General features: G+C 33.5%; 1 protein-coding gene across 1 annotated transcript in view; it reads left to right on the plus strand.

Annotated features, from left to right (window-relative positions):
* Positions 1 to 27,388, plus strand: part of CDH19 (cadherin 19) — a 104,659-nt gene that overhangs the window by 26,111 nt on the left and 51,160 nt on the right. The window contains exons 2-5 of the mRNA XM_025886740.2: positions 1,289 to 1,590; positions 4,849 to 5,143; positions 20,403 to 20,522; positions 22,109 to 22,273. Coding sequence (XP_025742525.1) covers positions 1,396 to 1,590; positions 4,849 to 5,143; positions 20,403 to 20,522; positions 22,109 to 22,273 — 775 coding nt within the window. The 5' untranslated portion in view covers positions 1,289 to 1,395. The remainder of the gene's footprint in view (positions 1 to 1,288; positions 1,591 to 4,848; positions 5,144 to 20,402; positions 20,523 to 22,108; positions 22,274 to 27,388) is intronic.

The raw sequence follows: 27,388 nt of genomic DNA on the forward strand, positions 1-27,388 counted from the left end.
ACTTCACACCACTGTTAGTGATAATTTGCCATATTTAATTTTCAAATACTCAACATAAGAATGAAATTCATCTTTAATTTTCACCTCAGTTGAAGTTCTTCATGGCTTTCATTAAGTAAATATATAACAAAAGAAAACATCTGCTTGAAGGAACTCAGAGGCACCACAGTATCCCCATTTATAACAACATGCTTTCTTAATTAGGTGTTTTTTAATGACTCTTTCTAACAAGAGTCAAAGACCTAAAATATCTCTCAGCAGTTGTTCAAAAATGTGTGGAGATTCAAAGTGAGATCATATAGAAAGCTCCTAACAGAAACAGGGACTCTGGCTTTTCTGTTGATTATGTAGTATTCAGCTACATTGTAGACCTGACAAAATTATTTTTCTTAGTGAGTCCCAAATAAACAAATCCAATTTGGTTATATGGAGATGCTCTGTCAGTGTGGTAAATGCAGAGCTATTCAATTTCCTATAAGGGTGAGAATTACCAATCATTTCAAAGAGAGTTGGTATGATCAGTATCCATTAAATGGAAAGTTTTTCATGTAAAATTCAGTAGTTGAAGTTTCTCTTTTACTATTTTGGTAATAGAAGATATCTTTTATCTCCGTCTTATATATTATAAACAGCCATTTTTACCCAGGCACTATATTTTTGTATCTATTTTCTAAAATAGCATCATCTTTTTGTTAAGATGAAAAACATTTATTTTCATATCTTTCATAATATAAAATGGTAAATATCTTGCATGGGCTTTCTGTTCGCAGAGTGTTTTATAACATCAATATAACTGATAATTAAATCCCCCACGTTTCAAACTGAATTGTCATTTTTGTCTATTTAATACGAGATAAAATACTATAACTTGGGAAATTGCATTAGGAAAGTTATTGCTATTTAGAAAAAGGAGAAAGATCACATTTTTTTCCCCTGGCTTGACTGTTGAGTTTTACCAAGATGGAATGGAAGATGTAAGCAGGTTAAATTAAAGAAAAAAAAATCTATCTCAGTATCAGCTATCAATCAAGGAGATTGCCAGACCAACTTTTCAAACTTCAGGCAGATTTATGGCTACAGATTAAAATGGACAGTGCTTGAGCAGAAGTTCCTAATTATAACATTCAAATTATTGCTGAGCTACAAAATATAACCAGCTTAATTGGAAGATAAATTAAATGCATATTGTTCCATTTTATGAATACAAAAGTTGTACCCTTACGTTAGCAATTGTGTGAGAAAATGTTATTTTTAAATGTAAAATTTTGCTTTGTTTCTTGTTCTTTAGGAATATGAAAGATATCTGAGACTTAAAAAGATTATAAAGGAACATACAGTTTTTGTTTGCAACTACTCTTTCCTCTGAAGAATACCAGTTGGAATCAAAAAAGCAGAATGAATTGTTGCTTATTGCTACCTTTTATGTTTGGAATTCCTCTCATACGGCCTTGCTTTACAGCAACAGAAATCTCTACAACAGATGAAGTTAAGCACCTAGTGGGTTCTCATTTCAGAGTGAAGCGTGGTTGGATGTGGAACCAGTTTTTTGTACCAGAGGAAATGAATAAGACTAATTATCACATTGGCCAGGTACTGATTTTATGAAAGTGTTACAGGAAATAACATTTTGTAAATCTAAATGGATGGGTTGAGGAAGTTTTAAGGCATTTGATGAATTCTACATTTTCTCAGTGGAACCCTTGGAAAGCTTCAGACATCAGCCTAATTAATTGTTTCAGATTTTCAAGCACCTAAAATATTTGCAAAACTTGAGGAAGAAGAAAAGCTCTGATTTTCAAATTTCACTTTTATCTCCCATATGAAAATACTGCCCTCATTTATCAACATCTAGAAATTTGATGGTGTTATTTTTGGTAATGGATCAAAGCAACCACACTGAGAATAATAACGTTTACCAACAGTATTTAGCCTGATTTTCTATTATGCTCAGTAGATATTGATTTACCCATCATTAATTTTTCATGAAGCAGATTAGTACCAACAGCTAAGTAGCTTCAAGAGCCTACACACTTCATTTGATTATGAAAGATAAAGAATGATTATTTTTACTTTCTTATAAGAATATATATATATATATTTTTAAATTTCCTTAATGAGATAGAACATTCCTTATTTATGTTTTTGGTTTTTATTATTCAATTTTCTTTAAACAGAGGTAATTACAATACCGTGTCCTTTTCTATAAGGATCTTTCTCTAGATGAATGAACTGAAATAAGTTTAACCACCAATTAACTGGCACTAAAATTTAATTGGGCCCAAAGGGTGAAGCACTCAAAATTCATTAACTCCCTTTTCCTAGCTCTTTCAGGAGAGCTGCAGTGTTAGCATGATGTCCAGATTCCAAAGGAGTTCATCTATCCCATCCAGCAAATGTATATGTGTATATTCAACCAAAGGTTCAGATTAGGATCTTAGGCAAACAGATTTCAAACATTTGTGTATGTATGTGTGCCTGCTTTGAGTCACATTTCACATCTTTTTATTCTCTAAGATGACTGCAGGTAAATCAGAGGCAGGATGGCACAAATGAGATCCATAGTTAAGCGTCTGCTAGTTGACTGAGTCTCTACGGCCACATTTACAGTGAACTCCGCAGAGCCCTATATGCCCTCCCATCAATGAGCGGGGTGACAGACAAACAGAGGCCGGTGACTTTTAGTGAATAAGGCTCTACAGGGAAGTGCATCAGTACAATCAGAGCAGAGACTACCTCCCTGGCTGACTGTCACATTTTCTGGTTTTTGTTTTTGTGCTCTGGGCACATCTCCTGTTGCCTCCTTTCACATTGTGATTGGTTTTCCCTATTTTTTTCATTCTGTAAAAATACTTATGAAAATAATCTATCAGATGTTTTCCCCTGAAACAATGTCATTAGTCTTAAATAACATACAGGTAACTGGTTTAAAAGAGAGTAAGAATGAATATTTAGGTGTTGTAGTTAAAGAGCTAGTAAAAGTAAAATGTAGTTGATGTGTCCAGATGACTTTCTTTTTGAACTGTTTGTTAACAGAGATTAAATTTGGAAAACACAATTAAGTAAAAAATTAAAGGCATACTGATTTGCTGAATCAGTAGTAGCTGCCTAATTGAAAAAAAATACTTTTGAATAGAAATACAGAAAATATAATAATACAGATATCATAAAATTTAAATGTGTTTAACTTATACATTTTGTGACATTAAGAGGCTGATGTTTAAAAAAATAAGTAAATATCTATATATCTATATATATATATTTTTTTTTTTACTTAAATTTGTGTCCTTCAAAAGATCAAGCTCACTGATTCATGAAAATTATACTGTGTATATATACTTGGAATACATTTATTCATTACTAAATTGGATTTATCATCATTCTAATATTGAATCACATTTTCAAACTGTATCGAAATGATATTTGAAAAACATAGCCATACCTTACTTTCATTTGATATACTTATTGGAAAGGACATTTGTTTCCCTAAATTTCTTATTATTAAGTCATGGAAACTTCCTTTTTATCTTATGAGTAATGAAGAGCCATCAAATTAAAAGAGCTATAACTCTTTTATTATCTCTTTATTATTATTCCCAATCTGTTTCTTTCAATGAATAGCAGTGTTATTCAACACATTATTAAAATTATTAAAATTAGTTGCTTTAGATATCTTCAGATATTCTACCCAATCACAGAGAAATGTATTAATTAGTCATTTTACCTTGAACTATCAGAAAAGTTATGAATTTGTTTAAGATTGTATTTCTTTGGTTAACTTTGTAAATTTTCGGAGGTCGTACTTTGAAGAAGGACATATTCATAAATGATGACTCAAGAAAAGTATGGATTCACAATAATTAGGGGATTATAGCATACTTCTTCTCTATATGTAAAAATAATTTAGATATGAAAACCAACCAACCAATGTTACCTATCGTAATAACCCTTGTTTTTATATATAAAATTCACAATTCTATTAACACTATGAACGAACAAATTTACTTTGCTTTTGAAAAATAAAAATAATGAGGGCACAAGAAGAAAAGATGTATTTGAGAACTGAGTTGAATATGTTAGAAAGAGTTAGATCTAATTTGGCAAAACTCAGAGCAGTGGAGTCTCTTGGGTCAGACAGACCTGTTGTCTAAATCTATACAAACCTATACAAAAACCATGACTCTTGTGAAAGTTTTAAAGATTTTCAGTCTCTCTTTCTCTGTATAAATGATTATATCAATAATATATATTTCACAATATTATGAGAATTATTATGGAAATCATATACAAAGCAACTTGTAGATTTTATGGCATGTTATAAATGCCAACAAGGATGGCTGAGGCTCTCATTATCTTCTCAACATGCTCCCTTATTTTCCTGGTAATATTTTCATGTTTCCTATGTGTTTTTAGCCTAAAGATAGAACATCACTGTTTAGATTTATCTAGATTATTATCTTCCTATCTGTCTCTAGATCCCAATCTAATACAAATATTTGAGATTATGGTTTTAGTGACCAAGAATGTAATCATAGAGTAAACATGAACCAACTTTGTTGTGCATAATTTATGAAAGGTACTTTGTTTTTCAATTATTATAGTTTCTAATTAAAATAATCCATTTAGAGTAATAAAATGTATATAGTGATTTACATTGAAATTTCAGACTCCTCTGCCTGATGATAGAATTTAATCTTAAAATTAATATTTCACCTGATTTAATATACTATGGGAATTACATGGAGTTATTAACTTGGGGAAAAATTAACAGACATGAAAATAAAATTGTTAAAATTCATTTGTCCATTTACACATGTCTGGAAACTAAATTATCCCTCTTTGTACTTTCAGCTAAGATCTGATTTAGACAATGGAAACAACTCTTTCCAGTACAAGCTTTTGGGAGCTGGAGCTGGAAGTATTTTTGTCATTGATGAGAGAACAGGTGACATATATGCCGTCCAGAAGCTTGATAGAGAGGAACGATCCCTCTACACTCTAAGAGCCCAGGTAATAGACGGCACTACTGGAAGGGCTGTGGAACCTGAGTCTGAGTTTGTCATCAGAGTTTCGGATATCAATGACAATGAACCAAAATTCCTAGATGAACCTTATGAGGCCATTGTACCAGAGATGTCTCCAGAAGGTATTGCATATTAATTTACATCAAAGATATATTAACAATGACAACAGATTTAAAATTTTGAGCATATGTTATGGAAGTGAATTATTTAAAGTTCAATACTTGTACTTCCTTCTACAAACATGTTAACTAAAATATTTAAAAACTTAGGCTATCATTTAAATTTTGTAAACAATGGTACCATGTATAAATACATTATTTGTCTTGTTAAAATATCTCAGGCTTCACGGCAAGAAACAGGGGTTAAACATGTATGTTTTAGGGATGTCTGGGTGGCTCAGTCCATTAAGCATCTGCCTTCAGCTCAGGTCATGATCCCAGGGTCCTGGGACTGATTCCCTCATTGGGCTCCCTACTCAGCAGGGAGCCTGCTTCTCTCTCTCCCTCTGCCTGCCACTCCCCCTGCTCATGCTCTCTCTCCCTCTCTCCTTCTCTCTCTCGTTCTCTGATAAATAAATAAATAAATAAATAAATAAATAAATAAATAAATAAATAAATAAATATTTAGAAAAACGTATGTTTTAGTGATTTATAAAATTCTTCAGCTTATTCACTTACTAGTTTCCCATTATAAAAACACATTTTCCAGAACAAGATATAATTTTGTATCTTAAAAAAGCACATAAGGCCATCCTGAAAAATATGCATGTTTAAGTAGTAGAAGCCAATTTATAAGACACAATTACTCTATGCATCAGAATCATAGACCATAAAGACTAAAAACAAAACAAAGAGGTTGAAAAGCTCTGTGCAACTTTATTTTCAAAGTTCCTTTCCATTCCAATGCTATTTTTATAAATATTTTAAATGTAATGCATCTAGAAGCAAGTGCTTTCCATAAGGTATAAGAACTGAATGCACTGAAAATCAGAAATGTCTTTCTAATAGAGAGGAAATTATGGTGTGGCTATGCAAAATTCGTTCACTCATTGAGTCGGAAAATTTTGATAGCACAATATGTAGTAAAATGAAGTTCATAAAATTTACTTAAGTGTGACAAGTTCTATTCCATAATGGTCATTTTAAATTATGCTAACATACTTTAAAATTGCTTTACCTAAACTTTTGATTTATTAGCCACCAAATCTAAAATTGTATATTCTATTGTATTTTTTCCTGATTCTTGTTTTTTAACATTCCAGGAAACAATTTAAAGACTTCTTTCTACATGTGTTCAGAACATAGGTCTTTACAGCATAAACAAATTTAGCTGTGAATATGTATCAGGACCAATTATCATTAGATGTAAATGACACATGGATATTGTTCTATTTGGTAGGTAGGCAATGAAACTTTCTTCTTCCCACTCCCTACTTCTCCTCCTCATTCACTTTCTCCTCCCACTCCTCCTCTTTCTTAAATAGCATACATTATGGACCTAACATTTACTAGAAGAATTTTTGAAATGTCATTTTGGAGGTAATTGCTAGTATGAAACTTATGTTTTGGTTATAACACACAAACAGTAACTATTTTAAATAAGGTGATAGTTGATGCTGTATGTATGAATGTAATAATTACGGGTGAGGTATGATGATGATTAACTGACTGGAGGAAGGGACATTTTAGGAGATGGTATTTGAAGTTGATTACAGAGAATCCAGTCATGTCGTGTTCTAGGGAAATATTCCCATACAGTATGATGAGGATTGTGTATATTAATTATTAATATGGGAGTTATTGTCATATAGCAAGCATGTAGGCATGGCAGTGTACGAGATACCCTTGGCAGAGAATGTAGGTAGAGAAGAGAAAAGCATACAGGGTGAGTTGACTGTTAAGCAAAAGGGGGTTGACTGGTAAATTAGAATGATTGAGATTGGCCAGTAATGTAGGAAAAAGAGAAAGACATGAGCAGAGATGTTGCAAAGGAAGAGGTCCTCCAATGGAATGCTGCTGTGAGGTTGAATAAAATCAAGGAAGTGTAGTGACTTTTGATTTGGCAAGTTGAAGGCTCCTAGTGATTTTGGTAAGAGGAATTCAGTTGAATTTATGCAGCTGCAATATTTTGGAGATTATTCTATTGCATGGATGGATGGAGAAGAGGAGGTTATGGTGAATTTAGCCAACTTTAAAAGATGTTATACTACAGGGAGAAAATAGAGATGTGGGGTACTAGGTAGAGAGGGATAAAGGTAATGAGGATTTTTTACTTGTTATCATTAATCATTTATTAAAATGGAAAATTTAAAAGCACAGTTATATACTCTAGGCAATGATCCAAAAAAGACTATTTTTGAAGAAAATAAGGGGGCCCTAACTGCTGGAAAACTGTTCTTGAGAAGGGAAAGACCCATGGAATCTAGAGCAATAGTAGAGGAGACAGATTCAGGTAGGTTAACACTTTGGTTGATAATAAACCAGTTGATACCTCATACCTGCATTAGATATGAGACAGAGGCAAAAACTGAGAGCAAAGGGGTGGATTTTTAAATAGAGAAGAGGAGGTACTCTTTTATGTAGAGTTGGAGAGTTGACCTACAAGGGGATTGCAGTATGTGCAATACAGTCTTTGCACATGGCATCAAGTGTAGCCACAGACTGTGGTTGATTCAACAAACATCACAAAACATTGGTTTGTTCTGTATTTGGCTAGCACAGATCTCTTTGCTTTGCAACTCAGGGTTCATGTATATATTAACCTAGTTAATCTGTGTAATTCAGTACATCTTGTGGGATTGCCAGTCTGGGTTCAGGCCTTGTATGGAATCATACTAAAATCAATGAGCACTTTTTATTCCTTTCCATGGGAGGAAGTGGCCAACAGAACAATAGTCAGCTGTCATCAGAAATGTTACTTTATATGGAGATAAAAGAATATCCCCATTATACTGTCAACTAGGTGTAGATGGTTTCCCTCTGAAGCATTCCTTTAATTATTAACTTTGTTTTGAAGAAATCAATTAATATTATATGTGATTTTTCTGTTTTCCTCAATCTCAATATTTAAATAATGAATAATATGAATTATTTTACCTGAATATATACTTACTCCTTCATGTTCTTTCCATATCATTGCCATTTTATAGGTTCTTGAGTGTTAATCTTGCTTCCACATATACTATCCACATATCTTATCCTTTATAAAGCAACAAATGCAAACATTTTATTTTCTGTTGTCTTAAATATTGTGCATTGTATTGTAGTCAACTACCAATTATTATATTTGAATCTGTACTTTGAATGTAGAATTTGAAAGAGTACTGAAAGGATCTCCATTTGAGGATGTCATCAGAAGAGAAAACCAAGAAAACTACAAACTACTTGTTGCTTATTAAACACATATTTATTTACATGTAACAGTGAGCTTTTACTGATTGCATTTATGTTTAAAATGCAATTACTTCCAAAACTAGAACTACCAAAAAGAATTGAGATGAAACACTGTTTTTCCACTTGTTGGTCTGGAATTACAAAATTATTATCTCTCTTCCACACAAAAATATAAGGTCTAATAGGCTAGGAGTCACGCAGTACCTGAAGTTTGTGATGACTGAGTAAAAGAATGAGTGCATGGACGGGTGAAAAGCTACATAAGTGATTAGATGAGGTTTAGGAGATGAACAGAGGATATTGGTGGATATAAAATCCAGGGAGGCTCTGTGGGTGTGAGTTGAGGCACACAGTGACCTAAAGTGCTACAGGCAGTCTCTGAATAGTGATTCTTCAATTCTAAAATTTCCCAGTGCAGAATTTCTAGAAACATTTAAATTTCTAGAAACATTCAACCTACTGAGACTGAATCATGAAGAAACAGAAAATCAGAGCAGACAGATTACTAGTGAGATTGAATCAGTAACTAAAAACATCCCAACAAACCAAAGTCCAGGACCAGTTGGCTTCACTGGTAAGTTCTACCAAACATTTAAAGAAGGATTAATACCAATCCTTCTCAAACTCTTCCAAAAATTTGAAGAGGATGGAACACTCCCAAGGTTAATTTTACAAGGCTGGCATTACCCTGATACCAAAACCAGATAAGGACACCACAAGAAAACTACAGGTCAGTATCTCTTGTGAACACAGATGCAAAAATTGTCAACAAAATTTTAGCAAGCCCAATTCAACAGCACATTAAAAAGATCATATACCATGATCAGGTGGGATTTAGCTCCACTATGCAAGGATGGTTCAACAAAAGCAAATCAAACATGATATACCACTTTAATCAAATAAAGTATAAAGATCATATAACCCTCTCAATAAATGAGAAAAAAATATCTGACAAAATTCAGTATCTTTCAGAATGAAAGCTCTCAACAAGTCAGCAATCCCACATCTGGATATATAAGAAAGGAAAGGAAATCACTGTCTTGATGAGATCTGCACTTCCATGTGCATTGGAGCATTATTTACAATAGACAAGACATGGAAACAACTTAAATGTTCATCATGGATAAATAGATAAATAAAATACACACACACACACACACACACACACACACACACACACACTGGCATATTATTCAACCAGAAAAAAGCATGAAATATTGCCACTGATGACAATATAGGGGAATGGACCTTGAGGGCATTAAGCTGAGTAAGATAAGTAAGACAGAGAAAGACAAATACTGTAAAATTTCAGTTATATATGGACTCTAAAAAAGTTAAACTCGTTAGAAAGAGAGTGAAATGGTGGTTGCCTAGACTGGGAGGAGGGAAAATGTTGAAATGTTGGTCAAAGGGAACAAAATTTTAGTTAGAAGATGATTAAGGTCTGGCGATATAATATTTGGTATGGTATTATTAATATTACTGTATCACATATTGGAAAGTTACTAAGACAGTAGATTTTAACTCTTCCCACCACAAAAAGGGTAAAATTGTAATTATATGAGGTGATGGAGGTGTTAAAATCTTATTATGGTAATCATTTCTCAATATATTTTTGTATATCAACCATCACTTTGTATACCTTAAACTTATACAACACTGTATATCAATAGTATCTCAATAAAGCTTGAAGAAAAAGAAATTGACTTTAATAGTATTTACCATCAAAATAACGTCACCCATTGTAAAAAAAGAGATTGAATTCAATTTATGTAAAACACATGCAAATTTAGATATCACTTTTTGAATTCATAAATTTAATAAGCTTCAACACTTAGAGATTTCTCTGAAATATAAAAATCCTTATTTCTTAAAATACATCAAATTTGAAAATTATATTTGATGAAAGTTGTCTTTGGACATGTGACTTGAATGTGACTGAATTTGGGATGGATTACTCTTTGTATTTTCTCTGAAAATATTGTTTGCTTTCTTAAACACAGTCTATTTATTTGACTTAAATTCTCTCACATTATGAAAAGTAGAGGTGTCAAAAATACAGCACAAGAATAATAAGAATGACCTAATTTTCAGGTGATGGTAGACAGAAAAAAAAATATTTGAAGAATATTTTGCACATTTAAGGTGACAAGTGGGAAAATATCATCTGTTTCTTGAGTTTTGCTTGGAGGTTCTAGGTTGTAAAATAATTGTATCTGATATATAAAAAGAGGAGAGATGGGCCAATCAGTCCCTGTAAATAAATAATGATCCTGATATTAATAAAATAAATAAATCCCAAGTGTGAAAGAATGAGCAGATCCACAGATTAAAAACTTATTTCATGAATTTGATTTCAGAAAATTATAATTTTACTAAATTATCTAATATTTTATATCTGTTTTAATGTCACAAAAATCACAGACACAGATTGTAGGTCAAAATAATATTATTTAATTTGGGTTTCTTTAAACTTGACCATTACACAATTCAACATCCTCTCAATAAATTTGCTTCAGTGTAGTCAAAATATACTTGTACTAAAACTGCATATAAAAATATCTAGCCTATTCCACAGTTTATATCTTCATTCTAAGAAAAGCCTGTTTAATATTTTTACCACGAACTTAACACAGAAAAAGTTACATACTAAAATAAATGAGTCATTTTGAAATCCACAGTTCAGATCTTGACATTCCAACATATATTAAACTAAGACACACTATTTAGTATTCTATAATGAATGGAAACTTTACATACAAAATATCCTTGTCACAAGTTGCTGACTTCTCTATTGCCTTCAGGATATCTAAATTAGTCTGCATATCAAAATCTATCACTCTTTTACTCTTTTACATTTTTATGGATGCCTCCCATAATCACTAGAAAGAAGATAAAGCATTTGGTGTGAAATATGAGATATAATTTAATAAAGTTTTATTATTAATAATATACTTAACACTTAGGTGAGAATCATTCAGTCCTCTGTAATACTTCTGGTTAATACTAAAATCCATATAAATCAATATTGATGGAATTACACTCTTCTTACATTAGGTTTTACTCTTGTTGGGAGAATATGTCTAATGTGTTGGGAAATCATATTCATGTGGTCAATAATGCTTTTGAGCTTTAAAAATTTCATGTAGAAGTTTTAGCACTTATTAACAATGCCACAGAAAGTATAGTTTATATGTAATTTCTCATATGCAATAAATATTTTATCTTATATTAATATACCATTATCTTACTATGATTTTGTAGCTTGTGTCATAACAAATGAAGTATATCGGCAAACTGCAGTTCCCAGTTCCCATAGTTTGGACTACTAAACTATGATTTTCCTCTCTAGAATTTGGTACAAGTTTACATCCTGTGTTACCTACATAATAATAAGTTTTCACCATATAGTATTGCTGACAAAATGGGTGAAGTCAAATATTGTCTTAAACATTTCATAAAGTCCTTTCACAAAAAATAGCTTTAAAAAAGTCAGAATCTAGCTAGAAAGACAAAACTGATTTTAAATTTCCATCTATGTAAGTCTCAGCAATAATATAGGCAAGTAGTATCAACCATCAGTGTAATAATAGAACCCAGAATTATTATATTAAATATTACATTTGTATGTTTATTATTGGAACAAGTAAACTGAGAAATTCCTCTTATTAAAACATGATTCTAAGGGGCTCCTGACTGGCTTAGTCGGTAGAGCATGTAGCTCTTGATCTCCAGTTTGTGAGTTTGAGCCCCAAGTTGGGTGTAGACATTACTTAAAAATAAAATCTTTAAAAAACAAAACATCATTCTGAGGGAATAATTTTTGTAGATAAATTTTTGTTCATTAAATAGGATAGGTACAAATTGATTTAAGAGGATTTTTAGACTGCAAAAGTCTAATCATATGGTCTCTTCATTTCCACACAATACAGCTATCTCTGATCAAACTATAATAACTCAATTCAGAGATGCATGCTGACTTTTGGACACTTCAGTAACCAAAAGGCAGTCTAGAAGTTGATGCCCTATTTTGGTGTGTGCCCTAGCAACTGACTTTTTAGTAGGTACAGCAGATAAAAAGAGTGGCCACTTCAGGGAGGATGGCTTGTTGCTAAGGATGCTAGATTGCCCTTAAAAGATAGTGACTTGGTTAATACAGTAACAGCATGTCATGTGTGTTCTAAACACTGCCCAAGGCAACTGCCAAAGGAGTCTGAGGCCACCCAATGGAGTTTCCAGTTGTTGACAGGTTGGCAAATTGATGATATTGGCCCGCTCCCTCTGAGTGAAAATTGTAAACATGCCTGGTTTTGTGTGGAAACATGCTTTCCCTTGTCATTGTATGAACCAGGCTGCCACTATTAGGGGATTAGAGAAACTGAGCACTGTGTATGGATAGATTGTGATCAAGGGTCACATTTCAAAATCATAATATGCAAGACCAGACAAAAGAACATGATTTTGAATGGAGGTTCCATCTCCTGGGTAATGCACAAGAAGCAGGGTTGGTAAAAAGAAAAAAATGAAACATAAAGCAGCAGATTAAATTCCTAACAAGTAAAACCTCCTTGGCCAAGTGGACTACAGTACTGTCCCAGGCTTTCATAGATTTGAATGATCAACCAGTAGAGAGTGTTGCCCATATGCCAGACTGGGGACCCCTGCTGGGGTACCAGTACCCTAAAAGTATGGAAGACAGGGGAAACTGCCATGGCCCCAAGTCTGCACTTCAAATTAGCATGCTATGCTTCTGAGAACACCAAGCCCCATCATGCCTGGGAAAAGAGTTCTTTACTGGAATTTGCAATGAGGTGTCCCACCAGGATGGGTGAGTTACTTCCCACCTCTGGGTGAATGGAAACTATTTGCTCCTCACTGGGATCCCATTGTCCTGCTTCAACTGGATCTGTTGAAACAGAATAAGCCTGAAATAGAACAGTGTGCATTAAAAGAAAGAAGGTTTGGGTCCTGGTCTGGAATGTCCCACCCCCAGCTCATCTCCTTACACCTGATAGTGCTGCCTCCCCTCAGCTAACATGTGGTATGCACAGCCAGTTCAACTTCCTAAAGCTACCAACCTCCCTCTCCCCAAGGCCAGGTGGGCATATTGTTTCCTGCTAGTTTAATCATTTGTCTGCCTTGTTTGTTCCCTCCATTGTCCTTGAGGACGTTATGACACATAGAAACTCTTGCTAAATTCACCCAGCAAGACCTGAATGATAGCAAGCAAAGTCTGCCCTTAATTGGACACTGAAATGTCTCTGATGATAAAAGCTGCCCTCTAAAGTAAAACAGCCTTGGACACTTAAAACCTCACAAGGAGGCACCTGTGCCATTATTCAAACAAATGTTACATGTTCATACCTCATGACTCTGTTAGTGTGTCATCTTTATTAAATCACACGAAGATACAAGTGATCTGACCCCCAGCTTAGGGGACTTAGTAAATGAGTGATTCAGATCATGGGATTCTTGGTGGAAACAGTTGTCACTGATTGGGAAATTATTGTCTTCATCTGTATTTTTCTTGTATGTGCCAGGATTACCTGCCTTCAGGGCAGCCAGATAGCTACCAGATGAGCCACCTCCGTGCTAGCGAAGCCCCTTACTGATGGCTCAGGCCACATTATGGAAGAGAGGAGCATATAACATTGTAAGAACGGGTCACGAGGCTGTGGAACGTTGGGGGTGGTCATTGAGAGGATGTGACTGCCAGTCGACCTGTGTGCTGGGCCTGGGAAACTGGAGACTCCTCAGCCCCTCCCCTGTCCTTGGAATGTGGGTTCCACTAGCCTGGTTCTTCTCCCAGCAGCTGCTGCAAGCACCCAGTCTTGACATAGAGATGTGTTGTTGAGACTATCTGGATGGTATATATGACAGAAGATACGTAAGTCCTCTATAATTTTCAAGACTTGGTTGGCAGATCCAGAAAACTACTGGTCTTAGAGCCACCCAAAACAAGCCTCATAAATAAGTTCTCCTGCTCAATACACCTGCCACCTGCCAGTCTGGTCTGCCTCCTGTCCTTGTGAGGGGCTGGTTTCAGATGACAGCCAGGAAAATCGGGAAGGTTTTATAATAGTGATCAGATACCCAGTTTTACCCAGGACAGCCCTGTTTAATCCTATTTTGGGGGGGCATTTTGTCCAGAAAGCATTTGGTCCTGATTTTTTATTTTTTAAATATTATTAGTAGGTGCATTATAGTAAGCCAGAGTGAATCTGGGGGACATCTACTTTGTACTTGCAGCTCTTCCATGGCATATGAGAAGTAGTTTATGAGACATACGGGCATTGAATAAAATGTCTCCTTTTAAGACATGATTAAATCTGAAAGAAGGCTAGTGATAACCCAGGGCACTGTTCAGAAAAACAAAATTAAGCTAAGAAACTGATTATTTCATCAGTTTACATGTGAAAAATATCTTTCTGGTGATATATTTAAAGTTAAAATAATCTGTATAAAGCATTTTTCATTAATGTACATATATATCATTTGTCCTTTAGAAGTAACTTTATTACTAGCCTAATATAAAGAAACTTTAATTTTTGATCCACCAGTGTAGTTAAGCCAACTTTGTCAGTTTTAGTGAGAGCACAATAAAATGTTGATGAAATGAATGAAGAGGCTAAGCAGGTTGGTTCATATGTTAGGCATGTACCATGCTTCATACACTGATTAAGTAAAGCACCATTAAGGATAATATTCTACTGAATGCCATTTCAATAGAGTAAGAGCAACCAATCCAGGATGGGTAAAAGGAACAAATGAGTATGTCTAATAAACAAAAACAGGGATTTGGGCATTGAGACAAATATCAGGTTATCAATCACCCAATCCTGATTAAGAAGTGTTGGCATTTGTATTTTTGCCCTGATGTTATACAAAAAATTTCCTATTTTTATGGAAGTTTCATTATTCTGTCATATTTGTGTTATATACCTTTCACATTTATATCTACAATTTATTTTAAACTGATTTTTGTGAATGGTGTCAAGCATGTGCCAAATTCTAGATCAAAAGAGCGATAACCAATGGACAGATGTGTAGATGGATGGAGATATCCAGTTGACCCTGCAGTTTTTATTGAAATGATTCTCCAATGCTCAACTATGCCACCATTGAATGAATGAGTTCCCCACATATGTATGATTTGGGTTCTGAATCTCCAGTCGGTTTTATCATCTTTTGTGGCTCCAGGGACTAACACTATATTGTCTTTATTGCTGTGGTTGTGTCCTAAACCTTGCTGTCTGTTAGTGCAAGTCCTCCAGATGTTGTTCATCAAAATCGTCTTGGCCTTGCTTGGTTCTTTGCATTTCCATACATATTTCATATGTATCCATTTATCCAGTAATACAACTTACTAGGATTTTGATTAGGATAGCATTTACACTATGGATCTATTTGTTGATACCTCTATGTACTTATCAAATTCATAAACCCAGTATTTTTCTTCCTTTTTGATCATTAATTTCTCTTTAGTTTCATTGTAGAGATCTTTAAAATTTTTTGTTTAGATATTCCTGGATATTTTTTTTTGTTATATATGTTATGCATTTAGTTGAATATTTTATAAATATATATTTCTGGTATACATAAAAATGGAGTTTTGTGTATTAAAAAATTCCTGTGACCTTTCTAATTTAGTAATTTAATATTCTCCTGTAAACTTTTTTTTAGGTATATTCTGCTTGATTTTCTAACAAAAATACTGTTGCCTTTGAATAATTTTTGTAATTTAAAAAAATGTTTCCAATATCTATCTATATTTATCTATCTATTTATCTATCTATCATCTATCTATCCATTCATCCATCCATCCATCCATCCATCCATCCATCCATCCATCCACCATATATGGATTTTTGGTCCGTCATCAACATCATCTTTAATCATTCATTTCAGTATACATGGCATTGTCTCATTCCATTGTCTAAGAGGTTCAATACAATGCTTTAAAACATAGCAGTGATAATAAACTTCTTGCTTTTTAACTACTTCAGAAGGAAAAGTTCTAACTCTTCACAATTAAATATGATTGCTGTCAAAGTTTAAAAATGCGCTTTATCAAATTTGGAAAACTGCCTTTTTCCCTAATTTTCTGAGCTTTTATTGAAAATAGAAATGGAATATTTTCCAATGTGTTTTATATATCTAATGAGAATTTTTGCTTTATATTTTTCTTTTTTAAGCCATTAGTGCCACAAATTATGTTGGTTCATTTTCTAAAGTTAAAACATCATTGAATTTTAGTCATCAAAAATTCAAAATGCCTTCTCCTATGAAAATAAACATTTAAAAATAGTTCCACAAGTATGTTTGAGACAGGCCTGTATACATTATGTTCTTATGTAGAATAATGCCCACAATATTTTAGAATCAGCTTCAATTTATAGTGATGGGCAAGTATTGTTAGGGAATGGGATGACCAGGAGATTGGAGTCACAGTTCCCATAAAACTGTTCAGAGTGATTCTTACAGTAAACAAAAATCATGACATAAAAAATAGTGATTATGTAAGCCTAGAAAGTCTACTGTACTTGAAAAGAGCATCCCTGTGCTATTCATTTTTTTTATTATGTTATTTTAATCACCATACATTACATCATTAGTTTTTGATGTAGTGTTCCATGATTCATTGTTTGCATATAACACCCAGTGCTCCATTCAATACATGCCCTCTTTAATACCCATCACCAGGCTAACCCATCCCCCACCCCCTCCCCTCTAGAACCCTCAGTTTGTTTCTCAGAGTCCATAGTCTCTCATGGTTCGACTCCCCCTCGGATTTCTGCCCCTTCATTTTCCCCTTCCCCATGCTAATTGTTTTGATTCAAATGTGAATAGTGCCGCTCTGAGTTTACTGACAAATAAAGGAAGGGTTACATATGTTTGTATAACAATGAGTAGCAATTAAACATTTATTTGTTTCAAACGTGAAGTGTCCCTTTACCTATATTTAACTGGTAATAGGAAAAGGGGGGAAGGGGACTGTGAACAGTTACTGATTTTTTTAATTGAAGGACACATTATTGGTCTTACAGTGATTTTTTGTTTCAATTTTGTGTATAACATATAGCTAATTCCTAACTGCGAGTGAATACACATAGATTCTTTTACAAATGACAAGGAAAACATAAATGGAAAACATAAAAAAAAAATCATATCAAAGGTTTTTGTATTTCTCAGCTACTCTGATGTTTATTTTTTATTACAGTTTATGTTACTTGACTATTTCTTGAAGATTTCTGTAGTATTTAAATAACTATTAGAAAAATATATAGGCTTATGTCTTTTGATTTTTTTTAGAAAAACCTTCTAGAAAATATCTAAGAGGGTTTAAAGTTGCTTAACTTGTATTTAATGAATTGTGATGTCAATAAAAAAAAGCAGGAAACAGCTGAAGTAAATAAAAGAAAGTTATATAATTAGAGTGATATAAGAATTAAACATTGCTAAGTTCTTTCTGAATTTTACAACCAATAATTTATAAATCATAAGAATTAAACTATATGAAATGATTTTTTTGAAATTCTGTTGCACATTTTTATCATCTTAATTTATTGTATATATCTTTGTGGTAACTTAAAATAGAATAGACATGTATATGCGCGGTCTCACACACATACACACACACACACAAATATAAGGAGTAAATCACTAGTAGTTAATGTCCATTATCAAGCACTGGGTGCCATTGGAACATTGTAGAATTATCTCAATTCCATAGATTTGGTACTTTGATTTAAAACAGCTATAAATCTTATAAGAGAGAATAATAAATATTTCCCCAGAAATTTAACTTCCTAATAAATTCACATTAGAAAGTTATTGTGAGTATTTATAATATTGTTTTTATCCACTTAATTTCTAAGAGTTTGTTTGAATTTTCCACACACTCAGAGAAATTATTTTATGTGATTCATTAGTATATTATATTAGGTTTTCTGTTTAGTAGAGAGCAAGGGAGTGATACATTAGAACATTGAAGAGGTATGTTCTGCTTAGAAGTAAATGAAGCATCAATTTAAAATGTGCTTGAAAAAAAATGGGGAAAAAAAACCCTAACTTTGTAACTTGTTTTTCTATAAATGAAGTACGGGGTGATCTGTGAGTCAGTGCATTTTCATTATCTTCCTGGTACTCATTTGTATAGTCTAAAGTCTTAATAGTAAGAATTTCTTTTGGTCAACAACTAACCATAAAATGATTTTGACTATTGCTCCTGAAGCTAGACTAAACAGGTAGTCTAGTTCTGGAATCTAGGGATGGGACACTCCTATAGAAAGAAATTAAATGGACACAGAGAGAGGAAATGTAGAAAAAGTAAATGGATGTGTGCACATAGGGTAGTTAAAAGAACAACTCTTGCCCAATACAAACTGAATTGATGGTCCCTAAGAATCCTTTTCCTAGAATAACTGTTGACAATTACTACAGAAATGCCTTTTATTATTTGCTGATTATTTGTTGATTTATTTATTATTTTATTGAGATATATTCGACATATACATTGTGTAAATTTAAGGTCTACCATATGTTGATTTGATACATTTATATATTGCAATATATAGTTACCACCTTGAAATAGCATCTTCATCACATCATATAGTTATCTTCTGTGTGTGTGGAGGGGGAGACCATTAAGATCAAGTCTCTTAGCAACTTTGAAATATACAATATAATATTGTTGACTGTAATTACCATGCTGTGCATTAGCTCTTCAGAACTTACTCATTTTCTAATTGCAGTTTTCTAGGCTTTGATCAACATTTACTCAATTCTCCCACCCTAAACCCCTGTTAAGCAGCAGTTTACCCTCTGTTTCTATGAGCTCAGCTTTTCTAGATTTCACATATAAGTGATATCTTTGTCTTTCTCTGTTTGCCTTATCTGGCTTAGCATACTGCCCTTAAGGTCCATCCATGTTGTCACAACACAAATGTGTTGTAAAACACTTGAAACTAAGGTGTTTACATTTTGTGTGCTTGTATAGTATACAACAAGTGTTAAGTAACTAACAAAATACTAAGACAAAAGAGAAAATACTACATACATTTGAGGGCGACGGTAAAAGTTTCAACAATTTTATTGCAGAAGAATAGAAGGGCTTCCTCTTAGAGTGTTTCAGTTTATAAAATTAGGTTGTAATGAAAATAGTAATGATGCTAGTTGTGAAGAAAATCACATAAGCTATTTGATTCTGTGTTGTTCATGTTGCCATCTTATTCACACAGAACATAATGTTTCAATAAATGCAGATTTCCAACAAGACCCATAATGCTATTCTATGTTTACATAAAGATGATTAAAAAGCTCAATATTTTTAAGAAATATGTTTGATTTAAGAATGGAGTTTAAATGTACAAATACTTACATTGTGTTTTATTGATTGTTACTGAATTTTAATGAGAACACTATCAATATCTGGTAGATTTTGCTTTGTACTTTAAAAAAAAGAATTCTTCAAAGTAAGTATTTTATAGAAGGGAATTAAACAGGCAAGATAATTGTGCACTTCCTCAACTTGATACTAACTCAAGCACATTTCAATAATTTTTATTAATATTTTATCAACATTCTGTGACTTTTTTGAGTTACAGGTCACAATATGATTTTTAAAGTAAACTGCTTCCAATTCCCTTTTCATTCTTCCACTAATAATACACCTTTGAAAGGTCCTGAATGGATCTTGTAATGGATCGTTTAATAGTTATAATTCATTATGGCACAGATCTACATGTTTAAAATTCTACATTGCATATAGGAATTAGGGCTATGTTGCATGAGACTATATTCTCTTTTTTATACAGAATGGTATTACTTTTATTATTCTGAATAAGGGAGGTTCATCTTTCATTGTATATCATCATCTTGCTTGCTAAAGAAACAATGCTGTATAGAACTGAATGCATTGCTCAGTAATACCACATTGTTCAATAATACCACAGTCTTAAGTTCTTGTTACTATTTATATTTTCTTCAGGAACATTAGTCATCCAAGTGACAGCAAATGATGCTGATGATCCTTCAAGTGGCAATAATGCTCGTCTCCTGTACAGTTTACTACAAGGCCAACCATATTTCTCTATTGAGCCAACAACAGGTATTTCTGAATGAAATAAAGTGCAATTCAACAGGATTCTTTTTTTTTATTTTTTATTGTTATGTTAATTCAACAGGATTCTAAGTAGGCAAATGTCAGAGCAAAAATCTTCTGCTTATAAACATGTTGTACAGTAGACCTGATGTTTCAATAAATAAATTGATTGTACTTTTAAACATTTAATTCTTTTTAGTCTTTTAGCTGATTTTTCTAACTTTCAGAAATCGAATTTTCCAAATCTATACCACAAATCATTTGTGTGTAAGGTATAAAACATATATAAAGATTACAACAAATCAATAGGAAAAAGAAAACCCAATTTAAAAATATGCTGAAAGACATTTAAAACAATTGACCAAAATTTGATATACAAAAAGCCTGCAAACATATTAAAAATGATTAACCTCAGTAGTCATCATGGAAATGCAAACTAAAACCACATGAGATACTTCATACCCAGTTCTCTCCAGAGTCAAACATTGGGAGATACTTCCAGTGTCTGTTTAATACATTCACTGTTTTCTATAGTGATTTATTTATTTTTTTAAAGATTTTATTTATTTATCTGAGAGAGAGAGAGAATCAGAGATAGAAAGCACGAGAGGGAAGAGGGTCAGAGGGAGAAGCAGACTCCCCGCTGAGCAGGGAGCCCGACGTGGGACTCGATCCCGGGACTCCAGGATCATGACCTGAGCCGAAGGCAGTCGCTTAACCAACTGAGCCACCCAGGCGCCCTCTATAGTGATTTATATAAAAGATTATACTTGTAAAATACTTTAGTCCAAATTAAAATGCCGTCACAATATGGTCCAATTTATCCTTTTTTGTTTTGAGAGGTCTCACAATTTTTTAATGTACACTTTTTCCCAGACATATTTGAGGACTGGCCATTCTCTTTCTTTGTGTTAATGTTCCCAAAATCTTTAGGCCAGCATCCCTTGTCCTATGCACCACCTGAAATTTTTCCTGGTTTTCTTCTTATCAGTTATAATTACTTTTTCACTAAGTAATTTTATAGAAAGTTGATATTTATTACATTTATTATGGTCCATCATGAGTTTGAAAATCTGAGTATATATTTATCTCTATTCGTAGATTATGAATAACTGTCGGTCAAAAACAAACCTTCTTCACAAATAATGACTTAAAATAGACTTTAACATCACAGGTACACAATATTTTTTTACATAAATTTGTTGTTGTAATTTATACATTTATTCATAATTAACTTCTTTCAAATTTAAGGGAAAAGTTAATTGTAACACACTAATATTATTTTAGAGAAGACAGCAGAAAATGATTTGAGGTAAAAATAAGATATCCCTGTTTTCTACCTGCAGATTTTATTAACGTAGTTATTTTATTAAGGGTCTACTAGTGTTCTTAGTATTTGGTGACTATTCTAAACTCCAGGCAGAGTTGGTGTTTATTATTATTATTATTTTTTCTTCAGGGCAGTGTCTAGCACATTATAGTGGTTTAAAATGTGTCAAAAGAATGATTACATGATTGAATTCTTAAGAAATTAACTAGGATACCGTGGTTAATAATGAAATAATAATTGAAGTTTTATTACATTTTTAAAGGAGTCATAAGAATATCTTCTAAAATGGATAGAGAACTGCAAGATGAGTATTGGGTAATTATTCAAGCCAAAGATATGATTGGTCTGCCTGGGGCACTGTCTGGAACAACAAGTGTATTAATTAAACTTTCTGATGTGAACGACAATAAACCTATATTTAAGGAACGTAAGTAGAAAACATCTTGAATTTTCATTATGACGTAATTATACGTATGTCAAATATAAGCAGGTGTTAGCGTTTACATCTAAAGCACTGCAACAGCATTAGAATTATATAAAATAATTTTTAATTATTCTGTGTGATAATTTTTATTAGTGTGAAAAGTCAAATACAAGTGAAAGAGTAATGTGTTTTCTTTTAATTGCTTCTATAATAATTTCCACAAACTTCATGTCTTAAATTATTATCTTAATGAAATCCGTTACAGGTGTCACCAGATTAAGTTCAAGGTGTCTGCAGGGCTGTGTTCCCTTCCCAAGGATCCAGGGGAGAATCCATTTCTTTGGATTTGATTGTTGGCAAAATTCAGTTCTTTGTGTTTGTAGGATTAAGGTCTCTGTTTCCTTGATGGCTGTCAGCTGAAGGACACTATTAGCTCCTTAAGGTGTCTCTCTGATTCTTGGATATAACTCAAGTACCTGAAACATAGCCAAAGGGGTCGGATCCTACACACACTGTCATCTCTCTGACCCACACTTTTGCCTCTTCACTTTTAAGGACTGATGTGATTAGACCAGGCCCACTTGGATGAACCAAGACAATCTCCGCCTCTCAAGATCAGCTAATTAGCAATATGAATTCCACCTGCAACCTTAATTCCCTTTTGCCACTTTGTGTAATATGTTCATAGGTTCTGGGGAATTAGAACACATATTTTGGGGATTCATTTTTCTACTTACCACAGTAATGGTTTGAAATGATAATATTTTATTTTTTAATTTTAATTTTATTTTTATTCAATATATTAAAACCAAAAACAGAAATAAACACAATTCACCTATTTCTGTATTCACCTATGATATATATATATATGAAAAAAATATATATATAATATTTCACATATAAGAGAGACCATATAGTCTTTGTCTTTTTTGACTTATTTCACTTAGCCTAATGCTCTTGAGGTCCATCCATGTTCTTGCAAATGACAAGATTTCATTCTTTTTTATGGCCAAGTAATGTGTGTATGTGTGTGTGTGTGTGTGTGTGTGTGTGTGTGTGTATTATAATTTCTTTATCCATTCATCCACTGATGGACAGTTAGGTTGTTTCCGTATTTTGGCTATTGTGAATAATAATGCAATGAACATGGGAGTGCAGATATCTTTTTTAATAGGTGTTTTCATTTTCTTCGGATGGATACCCAGAAGTGCAATTGCTGGACCATAAGGTAGTTTTACATTTAATTTTTCAAAAAAACACCATACTGCTCTCCGTAGTGGCTGCCCCGATTTACATTCCCACTTACAGTACACAAGGGTTCCCTTTCCTACACATTCTCACCAACACTTGTTATTTCTGGTATTTGAATAATAGCCATTCCAACAGGTGTGAGGTAATATTTCATTGTGGTTTTGATTCACATTTCCCTGATGATTAATGATATAGAGCATTGTCTCATGTACCTGTTAGCCATCTGTATGCCTTCTTTGGAAAAATGTCTATTCAGATCTTCTGCCCATTATTATTATTATTATTATTTGATATTGAGTTCTATGAGTTCCTATATATTTTGGTTATTAGTCCCTTATCAGATATATGATTAACAAATATTTCCTCCCATTCAGTAAGTTGCCTTTTCATCCTTTTGATAGTTTCCTTTGCTGTGAAGAAGCTTTTTAGTTTGATATGGTCCACTCATTTTTTCTTTTGTTGCTTTTGTTTTTGGTGTCAGATTAAAAAAAACATCACCAAGACCTAGGTCAAGGAGCTAACTGCCTGTGTTTTCTTCTAAGAGTTTTATGGTTTCAGGTCTTAGTTCAAGTCTTTAATCCATTTTTATTTTTTATTTTTTTTTATTTTTTTTAAAGATTATTTATTTATTTATTTGAGAGAGAGAGAATGAGAGAGAGCACGAGAGGGAAGAGGGTCAGAGGGAGAAGCAGACTCCCCGCTGAGCAGGGAGCCCGATGTGGGACTCGATCCCGGGACTCCAGGATCATGACCCGAGCCGAAGGCAGTCGCTTAACCAACTGAGCCACCCAGGCGCCCCCCTAATCCATTTTTAGTTAATTTTTGTGTATGGTTAAGACAATAGCTCTGTTGCATTCTTTTGCATTTGGTTGTCCAATTTTTTCAGCACCTTTTATTAAAGAAACTGACATTTTGGGGCACCTGGGCGGCTCAGTCGTTAAGCCTCTGGCTTTAGCTCAGGTCATGATCCGAGGGTCCTGGGATCAAACCCCACATTGGGCTCCTTGCTCAGCGGGAAGCCTGCTTCTCCCTCTTCCACTCCCCCTGCTTATGTTCCCTCTCTCAATGTGTGTCTCTCTGTCAGATAAATAAATAAGATCTTTATAAAAAGAAGAAACTGACGTTTTCCTATTGCATATTTTTGGCTCCTTTATCATAAATTAACTGACCATATATGTGTGGGTATCTTTTACTTTTGTAGCATGAATAGGCCCCAACTGCTCTGATAATTTGAGTTATAAATACAAGTTAAATCACTTGGTGTGCTTCAGAAGGAATTTCTTGTGAAATTCTTAAGAGAAATTATTTTTTTTCTTAGGATTCACCTCCCCCCTCAGAGGATTCTGCCTTAGCTACAGAAATACATTTAGAAGCAATTTTAGAAATCGTGAGCAATTATCATGATAGGAGGAATATATAAGTATGTATCAAAGAGAAAAGTAGATCTCTCTCTCTTACACACACACACACACACACACACACACACACCTCTAAATGATGCAGACGGGATTCAGTTCAGCTAATTTGTGGCAGGCCCAGAGTTATCAGAGCTTCTGACTTTTCAAGAAATATTGGAAATCTGGATGTTTATTTCTGTGCTATTGTCAAATTTTAAATTTTTCAGGTTAATGTGGCCATTTTTTAAAAAATAAAAATGGTATATATTTAAGGTATACAGCATGATGTTTTGATATCATATACATAGCAGAATCATTACTACAGTCAAACTAATTAACATATCCATCTCCTCACATTGTTACCTTGTGTGGGTGTGTGGGTATGGTGAGAGCACCTGAGATGTTCTCTCAGTAAATTCCCATTATACAATATAGTATTATTAACTATAGTCACCAAGCTTTACACAAAATTTTTAAACATTCATCCTACATCATTGCAGCTTTGTACAATTTGAGCCACATGTCCTCATTTCTTTATGAGTCAATGAAACAGCTCCTCTTTGGATGGAATTTAGGCAACAAGGCAGCAGTTTGTGACCTTCATCTTCATGTTATAAAATGTATTATCTCTACAAAGTGTGTGTCCTAACGACAAGAAGGTGATGTGTAATTAAATCTGAAATACCGAGGACTTCATAAAATTACTGCCATATACTAAACGTAGAAAAATAGCAGGTGAATATATTGAATAAACTATGTTTTATTCAGATGAAGGTGAAATGATAAGTTGAGAACTCATGAAGGCAGTACCCCCAAGGAATGTTTGTTGAGACAAAAATGTCCTTGAAGCTTCTGCTGCCATCCTTATTTCTTTTCATTTTTCTCAACTTCAGCATTGTTTTTTTTTTTTTTTAAAGTGTACCACTGTTTTTTTCTTTTTTTTTTTAAGATTTTATTTATTTATTTGACAGAGAGAGAATGAGAGATGGAGAGCACAAGAGGGAAGAGGGTCAGAGGGAGAAGCAGACTCCCTGCTGAGCAGGGAGCCCAATGCGGGACTCGATCCCGGGACTCCAGGATCATGACCTGAGCCGAAGGCAGTCGCTTAACCAACTGAGCCACCCAGGCGCCCTTCAGCATTGTTTTATATATATACATACATATATATATATATACTTCAGTGTGCATATATAATTATAGAACAATGTGTGCATATAATATATAACTATATGTCTACGAACATTGATAAACAATCTGTAATTATAAATAACAATGTATACATATGTATACATTGATATATATCTGAATAAGTTAGAATATTTAAAATACTTTCTAAAATTCTTATAATTATCCAGACCCCTCATGTAAGATGATAGCATTACTACTTTCAAATTTGAGTGTGGGTGAACATGATTCTAGCACCATAAAGTTTCCTCACTCTGTAAAATAGTTTTCTCTGTTTCCATCCCACACCATAATCATGTGAAAATATGTATATTGACTATTCTTCCAGAACAGAAGCATGCTGACCTCCTTACTCTTGTTCAGACTGCTTCCCCTTATTGGAATCCCATTATCCTCCTCTCGTCTTGTATATTTAATACATATCTCCTCTGATAAGTACAACCTCCCCTCACCTCTCAGTAGAGGGTATCCACGCTGCCTGTTAATGACTATTAACATTCAAAACATGTGGTGGTTGTTTTCATCTTAAAAACAAAATAAAATAAATATACATTATTGACTCCACTTCCATATCTAGCTAACCATGCCTCATTTTCTTTTCTTTTAGAGAAAAGAATTTTTAAAGTGTTGTCAAACTCATCAACCTATTTACTGTCTTTTAAACTCTTTGGAGCCCACTCCAGTTGTTTCAACCACGCTACTTGACCAGACGGATCTAGTCAATTCTATCAATCTATGTGCAACTAAATCTCAGTCCTAATATAGTATGATTCTCAGTCCTAATATAGTGTGATTTTTCAGCAGGATTTGACAGGATTACTCCATTCTCATGTACTTTATTGTCTATCTCACTGGTCACTTTTTAATAGCCTTCCTTGCTTTGTCTTCACCTCTACATACTGTAAACTTTGGTGTATTTCTGCTATCAACCTTAGGACCTCATTTCTCCTCCTTTTGCATTCACTCCTTGATGTCCTCATCTGGCCACAAGACTTTAAATGCCACCTCTATGCTGACAACTCCCAGATATATACCCCCAGTATGAGCCTCTCCAGTGAACCCCACATGTGGATATCCAACTGTCTACTCAATATCTTCATTTATATGTTATATACATTTAAACTTGACATATATTTGAGTTCCTGATCATGCCTGCCTCCTCCTCCAAACCTCTTCTTTTTACAGCTTTTCCCATTTCAAAGACTACCAAATCCAGCCTTCACATTGCTTAGGGCATAATCTCACCCATTCAGTTCAAATTCAGTTCAATTCAAACAATCCAACT

Source organism: Callorhinus ursinus, unplaced genomic scaffold (genome assembly GCF_003265705.2).
Source record: "Callorhinus ursinus isolate GAN/ISIS: 27379988/994484 unplaced genomic scaffold, GSC_fseal_2.0 scaffold11, whole genome shotgun sequence".
Classification (NCBI taxonomy): domain Eukaryota; kingdom Metazoa; phylum Chordata; class Mammalia; order Carnivora; family Otariidae; genus Callorhinus; species Callorhinus ursinus.